This window comes from Haplochromis burtoni, unplaced genomic scaffold (genome assembly GCF_018398535.1).
Source record: "Haplochromis burtoni strain Fernald_Lab_line unplaced genomic scaffold, NCSU_Asbu1 Contig_438, whole genome shotgun sequence".
Classification (NCBI taxonomy): Eukaryota; Metazoa; Chordata; class Actinopteri; order Cichliformes; family Cichlidae; genus Haplochromis; species Haplochromis burtoni.
In genome coordinates, this window is record NW_024582799.1 from 102,531 (window position 1) to 120,661 (window position 18,131).

The window sequence follows — 18,131 nt, forward strand, 5'->3', positions numbered from 1 at the left end:
TGTGGGGTCACCCACTGGATCTCACAGATATTCAGACACAGCGCTGCAACCAAATGAAAATATGGAGTCACTCTGGGCCAGTTCATGGTCTCCATGATTTTCCATTCTGTGGCTACACAACTGCTCCACTCAACTCTCCATTAGTGTAACAGCAGATTGCACGAAGCAGAAGGCTACTCATTCCCCATTTGTAAGATGCCACACGATGGCACATGGGGATTATTAATATGCAAATATGGTGACAGTTGTAACTAAACAAGTTCTTAAAGCTACCTTTGAATCGAAGCACGAAGGTCCTAACAAGGAACCCGAGCACTAATGTGTTTTGGGATTTGTTTACAAGTCCAAAGCTTCCGTAACGTCGTTGGAAAGATGGAAAGTGCATTCATGTGGCCTGGTTTGAACAAAGCATTGTATTGTGGTGCAGGGGAGGTGGCAGCTCTACCAAAGACACAGTGGAGCAGTCAGCTGAGTATGGCTGGAAAACTCTTATACAGAGAGCAGGGAGGGGTAGGTGCTGACAGCTCCCCAAAAAGTGGAAGAAAATGTAAGTTTGGAGTAAATTGAAAAGACTGATCAATGTCAAATTACAAAGTAAAGCCTTGGTCATGAGAATTTGGATGTTGCTGTGCACTGGTTATACTGGGCTGATGTTCATTTCTTAAAATATGTGCCAGGTACTTGTCACCATGGGGACTGAAAATGACTCATCTTTGTAGCCTGGAGGATTGCCGAGGGCACAGGGTTACTGCAGCCACAGTGAGAGAGCCTTCAACACTCCAAGAGAATAGAAAGTGCTTCAGTGGCCCAATTTACTGCTCAAGGGCAACAGTATTATCTAACTCTTCACATATTTATATAAGCACGTTACATAATCGCGAGCTAACGACGAGCCAGTGTTAATTATGTAGAAAATAACTCGACAACTAAAAGGCAATTATGACTCTTTTTTTTTTTTTTCTTGCTTTTTTTTAATGAAATTTATGTAAAAAGTTGTAATGAAGGCTTGAATTCATTATAAAAGTCTGTTCTGAACTTTTCCTATAAGTTCACTGTTTAACTTTATTCACCTTTAGTGATGAGTATTAGTAATTGGGCTGCCAGTGTGAAGTGTTTCTGTTGCTGGCCTGCACTTCTTGGATATGTCCCAGCCATAGGAGTCACACACAGGACGTCTTTCCTGGTTCAGAGGTGGTTCTGTACTCAGAGCCTGGGTTAAGGGATGTAACCAGTGTTTACTGGTAGTGTGTTTTTGTTTGTGTTAGGGCTGTGGGATATGACCAAAATCCCAATATAAGACATTAATCGTCCCGACAACGATATATATCATAAAAAATGTACATTTTCTGTAAATTCGGCGAATCTTGGGCAACTTAACTTGGGTAAAGTGTTTCCAGCTGAGCGTCGTGTGGCTGGAGTCGAGTGTTACACAAGTTGAAATGGCCGCAATTGTCTTTGAGTATTTATTACACGGCGTGCTGCGAGGAAAAGCCTGTTCTAACGTTTGACTCTAAGGTTTATTTTTTTGCACCTGGCGGCTCTTTTTAGCTTCTCCGTAAACACTCTGCATACTATTTCACGTGATTCGGTTTATTTTGAAAAATCTCAACAGGATCTTCAGCTTTATTGTGAAAGGTTTATGTGGAAAATAAACAAGCGGACGGCGGAGTCACGTGATGGTTTTACCGCCATTGTTGCTATCGACAACACGTAAAAACAGTCGCTTGTCCGTCCGCAGTGTGGTTATATTAAATATAAGAGAAAGCGAGAACTTTAAAAAAATCCTAGAGTGACCATCAAAATGATGAAAAAATATTGTCGTAAACAGTTTATTTTGCGACACCACGAAATAAACGATAAATGTTTTCATATCGTCATCCGATATGTATCGTTATATCGAACAGCCCTAGTTTGTTTGGGGTTCTTCTTCTTCTATTGACTTGCGCCACCTGTACCTCTGTCAAACAATTAATATTTAGCCCATTGTTTAACAGTGTTCATCCACATAAGAGGTAAAAAAGCTGAACAAATCTGAATTTTAAACCAGCTTTGCCTCATTTAAGTTTTTTTTGTTTTTTTTGCCCCCAATTCCTATACAAATATTAATGCTGCCATGTTCCTAGTTTCCTGAGTTTCCATAGTAGGGAAAAACAGCTTTTGAGTAGTGGTTTGATTGCTTCTTCTTCTTAGTTCCAGTGCTTGACTGTTTGAGGTGAACTCACTTGTTGTTTTTGAAAGAATGCAGTTTTGTTTTGTTTTTTTGAAAGGTAAGTGCTATATAGCTTGTTAGCTAGGCGTATTGTTATGCCTGGTTTTGGAAATGAAAACAAAGGTGATCTGTTGAAGTCAAAGACTGCGTCGTCAGGTTGTGCTCATCCCCTGTTACTTTAGCTTTTTAATTCTGCGCTCTAAGTAAAGGTAACGTTAGTCACTGTTGCGTCGTATGGAGTGGCTAGTATTAGCAAAAAAAAATTATATTTTGTGTGTGTGTGTGTTTATGTGTCTGAGAGAAATCAGGGTGGGGTTTCAGTTGTAAATGGCGGGAGAAATCTCTTGTATACCCTTGGACACAACCACAGATTAATTGAGATGAAATCAGGGGTCGAGTTTGGAAACGGCAACAATGAATATCTTTAGCAGATTATATCTCAGTGGAACTGCTGCCAAATCAGCGTTTTCAAGGTGCACAAGCAAATGTATATTGTTCAAAAAGAAATTGTGCTAAAGTGTGAAACAAGTCACATTTGTTATACACACTGCAGTGAACATGCATCATCACCCTGTCCACACATGGTGATTTATATGATGTACTGGTAACATTTTTATTTTCTTCTGTTGCCTTTTTTGATCATGCTGATAATTCCATTTCTATACTAAGTACTCGTTAAACTTATGAGCAGCATGGAAAAGCTTGGATATCATCCATAGTATCAATATGCCATTCATTTCCATGATGCAGTGCATGAATGCTTAAGCTGTCGCATTAAGGCCTTGCTGAACGATATTAAACTGCACGTGTGTTTAGTGTGTGACGTTTATGACCTCACCTCCTTTTTCCCTCTTGGCTGTCATTCCCCATACACGACATTCCAGACAAAAGAGTGGTTTTGGGATCTGACAAGTCCTGCGAAGGTGTAGCAACATCTCTTCGCTTTCCTTCCAAACCTGGTTCATTTTCCCTTGGTAATTATGGAGGTGAAGCAGGACCACCGGACGCACCGCCGGATTCACCAATAAAGACATCCCCTGTTTCTGAGCGAATAAAGGCCCTGGAGGCTCTCGCTGCCAAGAAGCAGCAGTCTGATTTTAGAAGCGATGGAGGTTTCTCTCTTTTCAGGGACCGCCACCATGAGAAGTCTCCTACTGACAGCTCAAAATCCCCTATTGAGAATCGGATGTCTCCAAATGAAAAAATTACACCAACTATTCAGAAAATGGGAGGTTCTTCTGAGCAGGAATCACCAGGATCCCCCTTTGAAGTTCTTGGAGATTTGAGACAAGTAAACGAGTTTGAAGAAACAGAAGAGTGGATGAAGGCTCATTTGCCACCTGTACCAGACTTAACTTCTGTAGATTTAACTGAAGGCACCAACAGTGTTGAATCCAAGGACAAGGGGACTCGGGTTGTTATACCTACTTCCTTTACGAGTGTCCCTGATGCTTTTATGGATTCTCCCGTGGAAGCTCCCTCAGTGAAAGATGACTTTGATAATGCAAAGAAGCAACCAAACGTTGAGGAAGAGTTTGATTTTAACTTTTTGCCAACAGCGTACATGTGGGATCAGCAGGACAAATCGGATGACCAGCCTCCTTCAAATCTTGACTCGGTGATTGCATCACCTCCTGCAGGCTTTGGCACTCCATGTCCAGAGGCAAAGCAGAATGCTTCAGATGAAGAGAAGGCCTCCCTGACCCGCGATCCAGAGCCCCCAGAGCCAAGTGAAGCAGACAGCTCAGGAGAGTCGGATGACACTGTTATTGAAGACGAGGCGGGTGCTCCTGCTTCTGCCCCCCATCCATCTTTTGAGCCACAACTTTCGAAAGATCCCACCGCTACACCTGCATCTTCGAATGTTCCCCCTGCAGAAAAGGAGACTCCTCCACCAAAGTCGGAGAGGAAATTAATGCAGGTTCCAACAATCAATGTTATTGAGACGGATGAACCAAATTACAGTGAGGAGGAGATGGAAATGGAACCTGAAGCAGAAGATGTGGATTATGAAATTGAAAATCCCCCAGCCAGCGAGAGCCCAGAAACCTCACATTCACAACCTGAAGACACTAAAACCGAACTACCCAAAACGCGTCCCCTGGAAACTGAGTTCATGGAAGGCTACTCGCCTCCATCCTCACCTGTGGATTCTGATGCCGAGTACTCGCCCAAACGCAACATCATTGCAACTTCTCCAGAAATAGACAATCGGGAATCTGCAGCCAAGTCGGAGACCCTACCCAAACCCTCTGCTCCAAAGGACACTGCATCGGGCATCTCCCAAGCACAAGCTGATGAATCACAGATACCTCCAAGTAAAATGAATGAAGAACCTTCCCAGTTCACACTCACAAATGCAGAAGTGGACTTTCCAGACAATGATGATGAGTGGTCAGACGAAGCTCAGGAGCACACACTGCCCAAATTGTATGAGAAGGGTAATATGCCCACAAAAGAGACTTTCATAGAGACTGTTCCTCTTTCTAAAACCACCTTTATGCAGGATGATATATATGACAGACAATCATTTGATTATGATTATGATGCATCTTCTCCCTTGTACGACATTGACCATAAAGAGCTGAGTAATGCTAAGGAGCGGTTTCTTTCTGATCCTTCCCCAACTGACCCTGATACGCCGAATGCATGCTCTGCACAAACCGATGTTACCGAGGACAGGCGAAGTTTGGGTGATATCGCTTCACTGAAAGATGAAGCTTCCCCAGAGCAAGCTGATCAGCCATCTCTACAAGAATACCCCCCAAATCCTTACTCCTCTTTCCAAAGCGAGGCACAAAGGAGCTTCAGCGAGCAAGAGTCCGATCAGAAAATGAGCAATGACGTTGTTGCAGATGGTGCACAGAATGAGAGCTCCATCTCTGAACCTACAGACAGTTTTGTGGAATTCATGCGGGAATGTCTCAAATCGAGGCAAGATGAAGAATATCCCGACAGCGTGCATCAAGGTGTTCACGGAAAGAGCGAGCTCAACAAAACCAGTTTGCATCCTTCCCAGTTACCGCCAACCGTGGTGCTGGATCTTGAACAAGAACAACTAACTATCAGTGCTCTCAAAGAGCTTTGCAGCAGTCAGGAGGAGGAGGCGGTGAAAGCCCATACCAAGGCTTCAGCCCGAGACCAAACTGACCTCAGCGCTGCATCTGTACAGCAGTCTTCCTTAGCATCAGTAACTAATCCTCCATGTTCCCAGCACGTCCGTGCTTATGACAGCAAATATTCCAAAGAGGTAGAAGCCATCGATGAATTGGTGGCCGAGGCCTATCATCTTGCTGAGCATGTCTTGACAGCAATACTAACCCACTTATCAGGTAACATCTCTTTCTTCTGGGCAGCAAGCCTGCTAACCTCACGCACGCTCCTTAGCTGGAGCAACTTATAACTGCCTGTGTAGCAAAAGGATTCCTGTTGTTGTTTATCGTCAGCTTTTTGGCCCTCTCAGCCTTATCTTGGACTGTGCAGTGTGTCATGTCCTGTGACACGTAGCTGAAACTTATCACCCAGAAGCAAAGATTTATATTAAGAGAACATAAATAACTAAAAAAAACAGATCATGCTTTGCTTCACTTACAGCGAGGCGAAAAAGAGTAAGTATGATCTAAGTTATTTATGCTTGATTCTGGGTGATAAGTGTCAGCTACATGTCACAGGACGTGACACACTGCACAGTCTAAGATAAAAAGGCTGAGATTTGTTTGTTTTTTTTCTTTTTTGTAAGTGAAAAACCTCAAAAGCAATACAGACAGTGTTGGAGGGTTTAAACTTAGCAAGCCACTGATATCATGTTCAACATAACAGTGGATTTTGCAGCTGAATTAAATTTCTGTCTACATGATTGTGCTTGGAGTGAAAAGGAGTAGTTGGTGTTTAGAGCCAAGCCATCCTTTACTTGAGCTGAGTTGGTTGTCAGAGATCAGTGGCATCTAAGAATTACTGAGAAGTGTAATCAAGTCAGTTTTATTTATACAGCAGCAAATCACAGCAGCAGTCGTCTCAAGGTGCTTTATATCGTAAGGTAGACCCTACAATAATACATACAGAGAAAAACCCAACAATCATATCAACAATCAACGCTGCTAAAAAACTGCCTCACCTTAAAATGGCTAGCTACATATCTGATTGTTAGCACAGAGTGTCCAGGCACTCGTTAACACTCGACGCTCATCAATCCATACTGAGTACAAGCATGTTCGTCTGTTATCTTCTTTTTGTCCTAACAAACTTTGAAGGGGAAAAATCTTTTTTTTTTTTTTACGTTTTTAGCTGGATTTTTTTGTTTTTGGGGGGGTTGTGTTGTCGTTGTCGTTCCAAACCACTTACAGGCTCGAGCTCTGTTGTAGAATTCAGTTTGTTTACAGAGTCACTGGAGTTTGAGCTACTTAGAATATGGTGGCCATACTTTGGCTTCAAAGTCTTGCAGTACAGTCAGTCCCTAGTGTCACATTGATAAAGACTATGGTGTGATGGTGAGGCATGGTGTACGTAGTCAGTGTAAAGGTTACCTTTGGGTTTTGGTGATTCCTGATCAGGGTTCTACAGCGTGCCATTGAAGGAATCTGGGTAACTGTCTGCACTCAAAGCAGAGAGCTGTTTTAAAACTGCCTGATTCTGACAGACAGTCTGTACTGTTCATGAGGTGGTCACCAGATACCAGATGGGAAGATATTATATGTGCGCGCACACACACACACACACACACACACACACACTGTGCTGGTGTTCTTGAAATTAGAAACCCAGTAGAGTGTGCAGCCACACACGTAAAGAAACTTTAGTGTGACTTTAAAGCTGCTATGAGCCTCGCTCTCTGCTCTGTGGACATTTTTGTAAATGTTTGCTAACTGTATTATTAATGAGCTTTGAAATGAAGCTCTGTTTTGCTGCCCCCTCCCCCCACGAGCTTGTGCTATTTTAGTGCTGCTCTGCGAGGTTATTAAGCGGGATATTCTTGGCTGGGTTTGTGTCAGTGTGTGTATCTGATGTCATGCTGATGGGAATTTTGGAAACCAATTCGCAGACCTTTATTTTTTCTCTTTTAAATATTTATTATTACTCATTAATAAGGCAAGAGTATTTCTTATCAGATTACGTCAATCAATGGAATAATTAATAGATTAATCCATCACTAAAATAATTGATAGCTGCTGCCCTGATCCTCATGCAAACCCAAAATATCTTCTGTACATGGATATAGATCCTTTTTAACGTGCCTAATGTACATTAAAAAGATGAGCATAAACCGTTTAGTTACAAGCAGATTACCGAATTTCCCAGAGGAACCCACCCGAGGGATTAATAAAGTTTTATCTTATCTTAGATGGAAATGAGCCCATTTCACTTTGTTTCCTCTTTAAATGGATTCATCTGTTCCAGCAAACTTTCCAACGAAATTTGAAGCTTGTGTCTGAATGTTGCTGAGAAGTAGAGCAAAGGTGTTCCTCGCTTTTTGCTAACTCAACTTATTTAGAATGAAAATTAAGTGTTAAATGCCAAAAGCAACGTGTGTGTTTGAACTCATGTGGATGTTTTTAAAGATGCATTTGAGGCAGAGTTGCTTAAATCAGTAAGAGTAATATAATCGCTGACGCCCAGCATCCTCATTGTCCTGACGTGCTGTTTAGTCTTACTGAAGGTGAATGCACTCCATGAATTATACAGTGTCTTTGTTATGATGGGACGCCTTGCGTGAGCGTTGGTTTACTGCGTTCGACACTCTGAGCAGTTGTTCATAATTGTGCTGGTGTGTTCTGTCGTGCACGAAGTTGTGCCTATGGGCGATGAGACTCATGATTGTTTGTTAGCTGAGGCAGGTTTTTCTGCTCATGTTCCCATTGAATTAATATCACAAGATTCATATTGAATCTATAGTGTCATGTCACACCTCTGCATATACCAAAAACAACCTGACTGCAACACAGACAGGTGGGCAGTTCAGGGGCTCCTGTGTGTGAGGGCAGGGGTGAAGAGACGGGGGATTTCTCTGTGAGAAGAGAAGCTGGTCTACATGTTGTGGATTCAGGCAGTTCCCAGTAACAATGTCACCAGTAGCTGGGAAATAATGGTTCAGAATTAAACTGGTCCCAGAGATTAGGGCTGTGCAATATGACCAAAATCTCATATCCCGATAGAAGACATTTATCGTCACGACAACGATATATATCACAAACATTTACATTTCCTGTAAATCCTGTGAATCTCTTATTTTGAAAAATCTCAACAGGATCTTCAGCTCTATTGTGAAAGGATTCTGTGGAAAATAAACAGTCGCTTGTCTGTCCGGATATCTTAAGTATAAGAGAAAGAACTTTAATTTCTTAAAGTACACTACAGTGACCATCAGAACCATGAAAAATATTGCAGTAAACAGTTTATTTTGCGACACCATGAAACAAATGACAGCGTAAAATGAGACGTTTTTCAATGTTTTCATATCCATATGTCGTTATATCGAACAGCCTCACCAGGGGTGCAGAGATGCTGCTTTGCTCGGCGAGCCAAAGGAGGACGCTCCCTGCATGGTCGCTCCTCCAGATCAATGAAACGGCCTTAACTCGGTTGCAACTGTTGACTTCTTCCTTTGCCTGCTGAGTTGGCGTTTCCTGTGATGCTGTGGGTTGTGGTGAGAAGGCTGGCCCAAGGAGAACCATTAATGCAGTCATTTGACCTCTTAATTGGAGAAGCATCATGCATTTCATCGGGACCAAGGGACAGGCAGTTTCCTCAGCTCTGTCACCATCAGTCTCTTGCTGTTGAAAGATGAAAAATCCTATTTAAGAATGCATTTATTTACAAAATAATATCAAACTCAAACCAGAGAAGTTAACATATTTCTGTTGCTACTGGAAGGAAATGTTTGGCATTCATCTTCAAATGCTGTAGTGCAAAGCAGCTGGCTGCCTGCAGTGGCTTCAGAGCTTTTGCTGTATGTTCTCCATCAGCCTCTGTAAGAGTAGAGATCACTTCTCCTCACTTCAGGTGAGAGCAGAGCTGCAGAGATCGCTGCTTCTTGCTCCAACAAGCGTCCCAGCATCTCCAGCGTGCTGCTCCATCCCCACTCCAGTCTATTGTCCATATAATGTGAGGTGATGGCTGCAGCTCTGCATGTCAGCTGCCACAGGTTATAGCGACTCGGCTTCAGATAGGTGCATCTACTAAAAGTCTGACATCTTTGGGTCTCGTTGTCCTCGACTTGAACGTCAGAGGTCAAGCTTTCTGAAAATCTCATGAACTCAAGAGCGGTGACGTAGGATGTTGAACGTGACACCCTGGGCGAGTCTGCTAGTTGGCTGAGGGTAACGCCGCTGTTGCAAGTGTCTAGTTGGTGTCCTGTTTAAAACAAAACGATGTGTAGCTGCTTTTCATTGCTTGTGTGAGCGAGTGAGAGAGGCCTATATAACAGTTGCTCCAATTAAAGCTGCTGGAGCACTGAGGCTTGAACTGTCCCCGTGGCATAAGCCCATGTGGTTTCTGCACCGCAGAAGGCTTTTTTAACTGCCCCCTTTTTTCCCAATACACTGTAAGGAAGTCAGTTTCCAGTGTGCCAACCCATCCCGCCGTTATGTAACTGCGGCTGTTACGTCTGCACGTGCATACAAACATGAAACGTGTGTCCGAAGTTATTCGGTTACTGTGGGCTGCAGATGCCCGAGGAGACTGATGTGAACACTCAGGTTTTATCTGATCCCACTCACAGAATGTGTTCTTGAAGGAAAATGGCTTCATTTCCCCTGAAATCAGCCAGTCACAGCTGATGTGCTGCGAGTGCCTGAAAACGACCGTCTCTTTGTAGATAACGGACTCGTCTACAAAGAGAACCAGAGCAGCTCTGACTTCATGCCTGAATCATCTGACCTGTGTTTACCAGACCACCCTCCTGTTGTCTCTGTGGCAGCTGGCATGTTTTTATGTTTATGACCTGTAACAGAGGCCGTGTTACCTTTGGTCCCTGAAACAACAATCCTACTGCTATAAATGGACCAATACTTTTTACCCTCAGCTGTGAAAACTGCAGCGGCCGGGCGGTGTTGACGCCCACGTTTGTGAATGCGATAACTCGAAAATGAGGCCGCGTGGGAGTTTCAAATTGATCCTATGGCTCCCGTATCAGTACTTTTATTTGTTATTACGCCTTCAGCAAAAATCAGTTTTACAGTGTGAAACTGTTTCAGGCTCAAACCTCTGCAGATTTTTTGGTATCAGACTCATTTTTATAAACTCCAGCAAAAATGAAAATGGATTATTATTGAGCACAATTTGCAAAAAAACCAGTTTATGCATGAAAAATAACCATTTCCAACAGTGCAGCTTAAGATCCAAGTGTCCCAGGAACGACTTCCAGTAGCACCAGTAGCACCAGTGAAAGGCCCTGCAGGAGGGAAAAACGGTTTTTGCAGATATTGGCAGACATGTGATAGCTCCTGCTGACGATGCGATGGCGTTTAGTCCAACATGGAAGCGCTATGAACAGCTGACAGATCAGCAAGCATGTTTCTGGATTATGTTTTTGTTGTTTGTTTGTTTTTTACACGAGTTTTGCAAAGGCATTAGTGGAAGGAAGCCACCACCTGGTTGAATTCAGGAAATGTAAGTGTAACTCGTCCGTTTTCTCATGCAAAGAACAAAAATATTGCTCTCGCTTATTTGGTTGCAAATCTACCGGGATTTAAAAATAGACATGTGAATGGGACTGCGGATACGCCTGTAGGCTTAGAAGGGTTAAAGGTGGATTAAAGCTGCAGGAGTTTGCAGGAGTTTAGGGCTGGAGTCAAATGTATGTTTGGAAATGTTCACATTAGTCCCGTCTTCTCTCTGCAGCTAAGGATCTGATTCACTGGCGAGACCCCAAGAAGTCTGGCGTGGCGTTCGGCCTGTCCTTGCTGATGCTGCTGTCGCTCGCAGCCTTCAGCATCATCAGCGTGGTCTCCTACCTGCTGCTGGCTCTGCTCTGCGTCACCATCACCTTCCGCATCTACAAGTCTGTGGTCCAGGCTGTGCAGAAGTCCAATGAGGGACACCCGTTCAAGTAAGACGGCCGCAGATGGGAGATTTCTCTGCTTGTCACAGTTAACTGCTGCCACCATGACCCAGTCAGGCAGTGTTGGTGTGCTGGACAGCAAAAACGTTGTTTTATCTGTTTTACTGAATAAAGTTGAACCTTGAAGACATAAATCACAGTTTAAAAGAAGTGATACATTTCAATATATGATGATGTAATACTGCCCTACCTAACCCAGTCCTATCAAAGGGGATTATTGTGATGATCTGCTGTCATGTGGAATCTGATTCCCACCTCCATCTTGGATAGAAAGTCGGCGCAGCTGTAGGTGCTTTCTGATTGGCTGGTGTTAGTGTTAGTCGTTTGGTGAAATCAAATCAATTGTGCTGATTTATATTTTGTTCATATTAGAAGTCGTCGTTCTCCTCCACACCTTTCTGAGGAATTTCATCCTTACGTTCCTCGCAGGTCCTTGGATCAGCCGACCAGCTGCTTTTGGTTGTCCCACAAACTAGCCTGAAGCTTAGAGAACAAGCTTTTCAGTTGTGGCTCCCAAACTCTGGAATATGTTGCATTTAAATATTAGAAAGGCGTGTTTTTGTTTTTTTTATTTGTCTTTGTTTTATTTTATGTGAGTGTTTTAATGCGACTGGTTTTATCCTTTGTGCTCAGCCTCTTTTCCTCCGTCCCTCCACAGAGCACTGATAGATAAGGATGTCAGCATCGCTCCAGAGTCTTTCCGCAAACACGTGGATGCAAGTCTGACCTACATCAACCGAGCTCTGAAGCAGATGAGCCACCTTTTCTTGGTTGAAGACCTTGTGGACTCCCTAAAGGTGAGCAGCTCTGAGCTTGTGCCAGTCGGTGACGGTTTCCTCTTCCTGTCGCGCAGCAGCAGCCCTGATCTCTCCCTGCTCGCCTGCTGCAGCCGTTGCTTTGTTGGTGCAATGTTAACTTCAAACCAGGTCACGGTTGGATCGCATCTCCATCCTCAGAATAACCCCAGGATTTATGACCGTGTTATGACTGTGACCCACATCCTTATCCAGCTGCAGGGAAGCGCAGACAGATCTGCCTCTAGATCCATCCGGTCCTCGGATTTCCTGACTGGGAATTCCTAAAAATGATTTACTAACGGCTGTGATTTGATTGTTTTATTGATCAGAGGTCGGTCACCAGATGAACCTGAATTATGTGTGGGGCAGATCGTATTTTAAATCTGCACAAAGGCACGTTGATTAGTTTGGAGGAGACTCTGACTTGGAGATAACGTGGTGGCGATTCTGAACTCCAGGATGAGATGTGAGACGTCTTCAAGAAGCTCAAAGAAGTCCAGTCGCCTTTTTTCCGAGCTCTTTAAATGTTGGAAATTCAATATCAAGCTAGAATGCCTCCACGGAGAGCAGCTGTCAGAGTAAGAGTGCTTGTTTGGACTTGGGCTGCGTATCGTCACTGATTTCTAGAATCGATTTCGATTTGAATCGGGGACATTTTGCCTCAGACAGTCAGAAATATTTTAGTTCTGATCACTATCAGTACATATTGTGTCTGACGGGTCGGCTCTTTGTGTTTACGTCAGAGTCCGTGTACCTGCTCTCATTTCCTGTTTCAGCTGTTTGGTGCTTGTTGAAATTTCGTGAGCTTTAACCTGAGATTCTGGCATTTGGGGCAAAATAAGTGTAAATTAAAAAATCGATTCAGGATTTTAATGAATCGATATCACATTATTCAAGCTTTTTCCACTGTTAAATAAACACAATTAAACAGTTTGAAAACGAACACTCAGCCAGGAGGACGCAAATCAAGCGCTCCCTACACGACTAAGGATTTAAGGAGGATGAGTGGCGTCACACTGAGCAGATGTCATTCGTGTGTAAGCGCTGCTTGTTGTTGATCTTGAGCTCTCTGAGTTGCTCTTTGTTTTTCTCGCAGCTGGCTGTGGTCATGTGGCTGCTGACCTACGTAGGCGCCGTCTTTAATGGAATCACCATCCTCATCCTGGGTAAGCTTTGAACCGCTCACTGTTCTTGCACGCCGTGCTGCGTTCTCATGTCGGTCAGGTGGTTGTGTTGCTCTGGGGTCAAAGAGCGACTCCAAGCTTTGCACTTGCTCTGCAGGATCTGCTGTCGGCTAACGTGTTTCTCTCTGTTCTCCAGCCGACGTCCTGCTCTTCACGGTGCCTCCCGTCTACGAGAAGAACAAGGTGAGTCTCGGGCTTCCTGATCAGCTCAGCGGTGTAAACATGGCCGTCAGCAGTGAGTGCAGTCTCATCACACACTGAAGGCTTTGAGGCGCTGACAACATGAAGTCATTGGCTCACTGAGGAATGGCAGGCACCATCATCTGTACTGGTCCCAGTTTATGGCTCACAATAGTTTAAAATTAACCAGTGTGGTTGCTGTCAGTGACACGGTCCCTGAATGTCTTTGTCATCCACTGTTCTTTCCTGAAATGACTGTTATGTGTAAAAGGAGAGCCCATTAGGGTCGGGCGATAGGTAACAATTTTCCAACCGACACTCGTCAGTCCAACAGGTGACATATCCACACATGCGCAGACTTTGTGATGGGCGGAGCCATGTAATCATGCATGGACTGATTTGGGCGTTTACAACACAGGAAAAAGTCCAAACACGGACGAACTAATTTCCCGAAACATTCGGGCTGTCAGCGTTAACGATTAACGCGATTAAAATGTTCACGCGTTCGACACATCTGGAGCGCAGAACGAACAAACTTTGGACAAACTGCCGAAATTTCAGGGATTTAGACTCAGTCTGCGCTCCAGATGGTTAATCGGTAATCGCGTTAGTCGTGATGACGGCGCGTTAACGCTGACGGCACTAAAAGAAATAAAAAGTCACCAATTTGGGATTTCTTTGGCTTTAAACCAGATGAAAGAGGTAAACCTGAGCATGCTAGGCTACCAGCACCTTCTGCAGCTCCCTCGACGAGCATTTGGGCGCGCTCTGAGGAGGGGCATGTGCTCGCAGATGAGAGATTTTTTATTTTTTCTGCTGACTGCTTCTATTAGCTCCATTATTAGCAAACTTACTCATGAGCAAACAAAGAAAGAAAGAAATCACCCTTGTAAAAACGATCGGCGATGGGCTCAGCCTGTCGGCGATAGTCGATACATTCGTCCAGTCGCCCGACCCCAGACTCCATCCATTCTCTATCCGTTTTTTGAGGGTTGCAGGGGGGCTGGAGCCTGTCCCATGAGACGCAGGGCTAACACACAGAGACAGACCCATTTAGATTGACCAGTTACCCCACTAACAGGAGACTGACTGCACTTTACACTGGGCGACTGCAGCAGGTTATTTGATGCAATGAATTTGATTCCGTTTTGTTTTTAGTAAAGAGTTTTTGAAAACGTGGACGACGACTGCACAGAGAGAAGCTCGATGCGCTCCAAAGGGTTTTCCTTTCTTTGTCTTCCTCTGAGGTGGTAACATCTGCTCTCGTTTGTTGTTCCAGACTCAGATTGATCAGTATATCGACCTGGCACGTACTCAAGTCAACACTACTATTGCCAAGTAAGTGTTGCAGAAACGTGTCTTCCGTCTTCGTTCAGTGTCCAGGTTGTTGGATTTCACTCCTGTGGTGCTTTCTCTCCCGCAGGCTACAAGAGAAACTCCCAGGAGCTGTGAAGCGCAGCAAAACTGAATGATCCCCCAGCCCCAAACCAAGCACCACGTCCCCATCATCTTCATGTCCATCACCATATCTTCCCTCCCTTATCCGACTCCCCGGTCTAACTCCTCCTCCCCACACCGTCCACCATCAGCACCCTACTACACTGAAACTTCCTAGATAGAAAATCTCTGAGCTACTCAATAATCAACTACTGTGCAGCTTAACTTGCAAGCATTAGAGGAGAACTGTGCCTGTGCAGACAGGAAGCACATAGCAAGCGAGGAAGTGGCGTAGCGGCACGACGTACCCCGCCTGGCTGTGGACGTGCCGCGGGGGGACGGAGACGGGATCGAGTGAACTAGACTGAATCTATGACCTGGTTTTGTCTCGTGCAGCGAGCAGAGGGTGTACGATGGCAGCTGATGTCACAAAATAGCAAATGTCTGTACTTGAGCCGCATGTTTGCCTGAAGGCAACGTTGTCTCCAAGTAAAAAGTCAGCATCCTTTTGGGTGGTAACAAGTTTCCATTCACCGTACAGACACTTGTCTATGTAAGTAGTTTCTGAAATGCACTGAACTTTATTTTTTCATGAGCAGGTTGAAATAAAAAGGATGGGAACTCTGAGCCAGCTGTGATAATTTGGTCTAGTTCACCTTCTGATCAGATGTAGGTTTCTGTGTTCGAGCACGTCAGCCTCGCGTTCTAAAGGAAAGTCCCGTACTCCAGAGTGTTGAGTTCTCACGTTCACTTGTAAATTTTGATTCTTCTTCTCACTTATTACTGCTATTGGTATTAATTATACATTAGCTGCTTGATCTCCCTACTAGCTTGACAGTAGCAATGTAAGAGTTATGTTAAGTGTTTTTGAGCTTCATAAGTTTAACGTGGAGGTCTGTCAGAAGCCTCCCGAGACATGAATCCCTGATTATGAACTAGGTTAAGCAGCACACACTCGGAGCTGTGCCACAACCCTTAACTCTAACGTCCCGGCTAACTTTGCAGACGATTGTTTTGTTGAGTTTCAAAATGACAAAGTGTCAAATGTTTGAATCTTCCAGCATTGTCATGTGTTTTAGTTTGTAACTCGACTTTATTAAATGTCTATTAAACAGAGTTGCTTTAGCTTTGGTGCATTTTAAAAACGTCTTATTAATATTGTTTGGGAAATCTCACTCGTGCGATGCATCGGCTGCGAGTTTAGAGCGTAGGTGTGGGTTTGTACAAACAGGCGAGTGCGTTTTGAATGTAGTGTTGCTGGAGGAGATGGGGCGGGTTACTACAGAGCTCTGTGTGTCATCTTGTTTTTCTTTGACTGCCGTGAAGCGCAGGTGTAAGCTGGAGTCTTTCTATAGGCTGTATCATATTCTTGATCCTGACTTTGGTTTAATATGAATACTCGTGATTGTTGTTATGGTGTTTTTGATCTCCTGTGTCGGCACTACTGCTTAATCTCCGTATTAATTTAAGGGATGAATATGTGGATGGAAATGAGACATAGTGTGTGTGTTAGTGTTGCTTCGTCGTGCAAGTCTGCTCATCTCCTGAACGTACCCAACGGCCGGCGGCGAGAGGCCGCCCCTGCCTCGTGTGCTCACCGCTCCCCATGCATGTCCTCTGTGTTGACTCCTTGTGCATGTGCCGGTGTCTTGTTCGCACTGTGGGCGAGCGAGACATCCACAGGTGTAACTCCCTGTTAGCCTGCCGGTCGGCCCGGGTCAGCTGCCCTCGTGCTGCTGACCCGGGCCGGCCGGCCTGTGTCCAGCTGCTCCGGGTGCAGAGGGCACGGCATGTGTTTGAGCTAATCACACTTTAGATCTCACATAGATACTGTTGTTATGCACCCTCTTTCTACATTTGAATGTGAAGACGTTGGATATTGAAACTTATTTTAAAGTTGTCTTGTCATTCAGATTAGATTTATTAGATGTTAGATTTCTGCATTAAAACGAAATGTTTTAGTTCGATTTCACATCTGCTTATTAATGAAAATGAAGCCGTTGCTACTTTTTAAGGAAACATTTGTAACTTTTATTTTGTCAGCATCTTTGATTCCCCCGTTTTTATTTAACTTTTCTGGAAAGCTCATCCTGACCCTTTAATATTCACCCAGCTGACCTCAGGCTGTCAGTCGTCCCACCAGTATTGCTATGAAACAAAGAGAACTAGCTTCCAGATGCACAACACCTTTTGAGTGTTACGTTCGACTCACGATCTGACCAGAGTGTGTCTGACTTTGATTTTTTTGGTTTTTTGTCAATGGCTTTCTGCTTTACTGATATGTAGGTGTTGTTCACTAACATCAGCTGTTCTGTATTGGCTGACTTTGGTTCCAGTTTGTGAAGCTTTGGGAAGGCTGGTGTGGAGGGAAGGACAAAAAGCATATGTGTCTCTGTACTGATGTCAAAGTGAAATGAATAAAAACACCTGAAAGGTCTGTGGCTTTTTGGAGGTCTCTTCACTTTTGTCTGGCTTTAAAGAAACTAACCATTTTCCCAGCAGCCCCCACTGTGGGAGTGAGGAGGACTCAAATGTAACCTGATAAAATGTCTAAATCAGGGGTCTCAAACTCGCGGCCCACGTCACCCCCACTTGCATCATCTAATGCAGTTTGACCCTCGAAGTGACTTTTTTGTTACGGAGGATTTGTTTGAATGCAATGTTCAAATAAGTTCTTTAAAAAACAAAAACTGATTTAATATGAAGGCAACATGAGCGCAAACATGCTGAGGGATCGGCTGTGTTAGTTCAGTGACACTTGTGTCGCGTTTTGAGTTTGTTTTGTACGACTTGAACACTAAAGGAGGCCACAGCTCATTTAATGTGAGGCCCTAAAGTAATAAGACTGGACATGAGAGCCGGCTGTCTGTTATGGTGTTTGGGTGAGGAGAGGATTATAGTTTCTAATTTTAGACCGGCCCCCACGCTACAACCATGAAGTGTTGATAGTTACACACATATTGAACATCCCCCTTCCAGCTATTGCATAACCGAATAACAGCCACATAGTTGTAAAACTTGAATGAAACGTTTGAAAATCAGCTCCTGTGTGGAGGCAAACAGTTGGAACAAGTGGAGTTTATTGAAGACAAATATTCTCCCAAGGAAAGTGACGTTCTCTGTCATATGGTTCTCACTCAGAGAACCAAGGTTACAATGTAACCGTACGAGCCAAAGAAATGCAAGTCAGCAGCTTTTCGTAAAGGAAACGATGTGCTGCGTTTGCATATATAATACAATACTGGCAGCTGGTAGATGCACCTGTGGGA

General features: G+C 44.1%; 1 protein-coding gene across 3 annotated transcripts in view; it reads left to right on the forward strand.

The window, feature by feature from the left end:
* Positions 1-17,299, forward strand: part of rtn3 (reticulon 3) — a 26,524-nt gene extending 9,225 nt beyond the window's left edge. For 2 of the 3 annotated variants that reach the window (XM_014341086.1, XM_014341087.2), the window contains 6 exons: positions 11,045-11,252; positions 11,923-12,061; positions 13,158-13,227; positions 13,382-13,428; positions 14,705-14,763; positions 14,849-17,299. In XM_014341086.1, the coding sequence (XP_014196572.1) occupies positions 11,045-11,252; positions 11,923-12,061; positions 13,158-13,227; positions 13,382-13,428; positions 14,705-14,763; positions 14,849-14,897 (572 nt within the window). In that variant the 3' untranslated portion in view covers positions 14,898-17,299. Of the gene's footprint in view, positions 1-3,093; positions 5,542-11,044; positions 11,253-11,922; positions 12,062-13,157; positions 13,228-13,381; positions 13,429-14,704; positions 14,764-14,848 lie in introns of all 3 variants that reach the window. The other variant, XM_005945422.3, reaches the window with a different exon arrangement.
* The last annotated feature ends 832 nt before the right edge of the window (positions 17,300-18,131 follow it).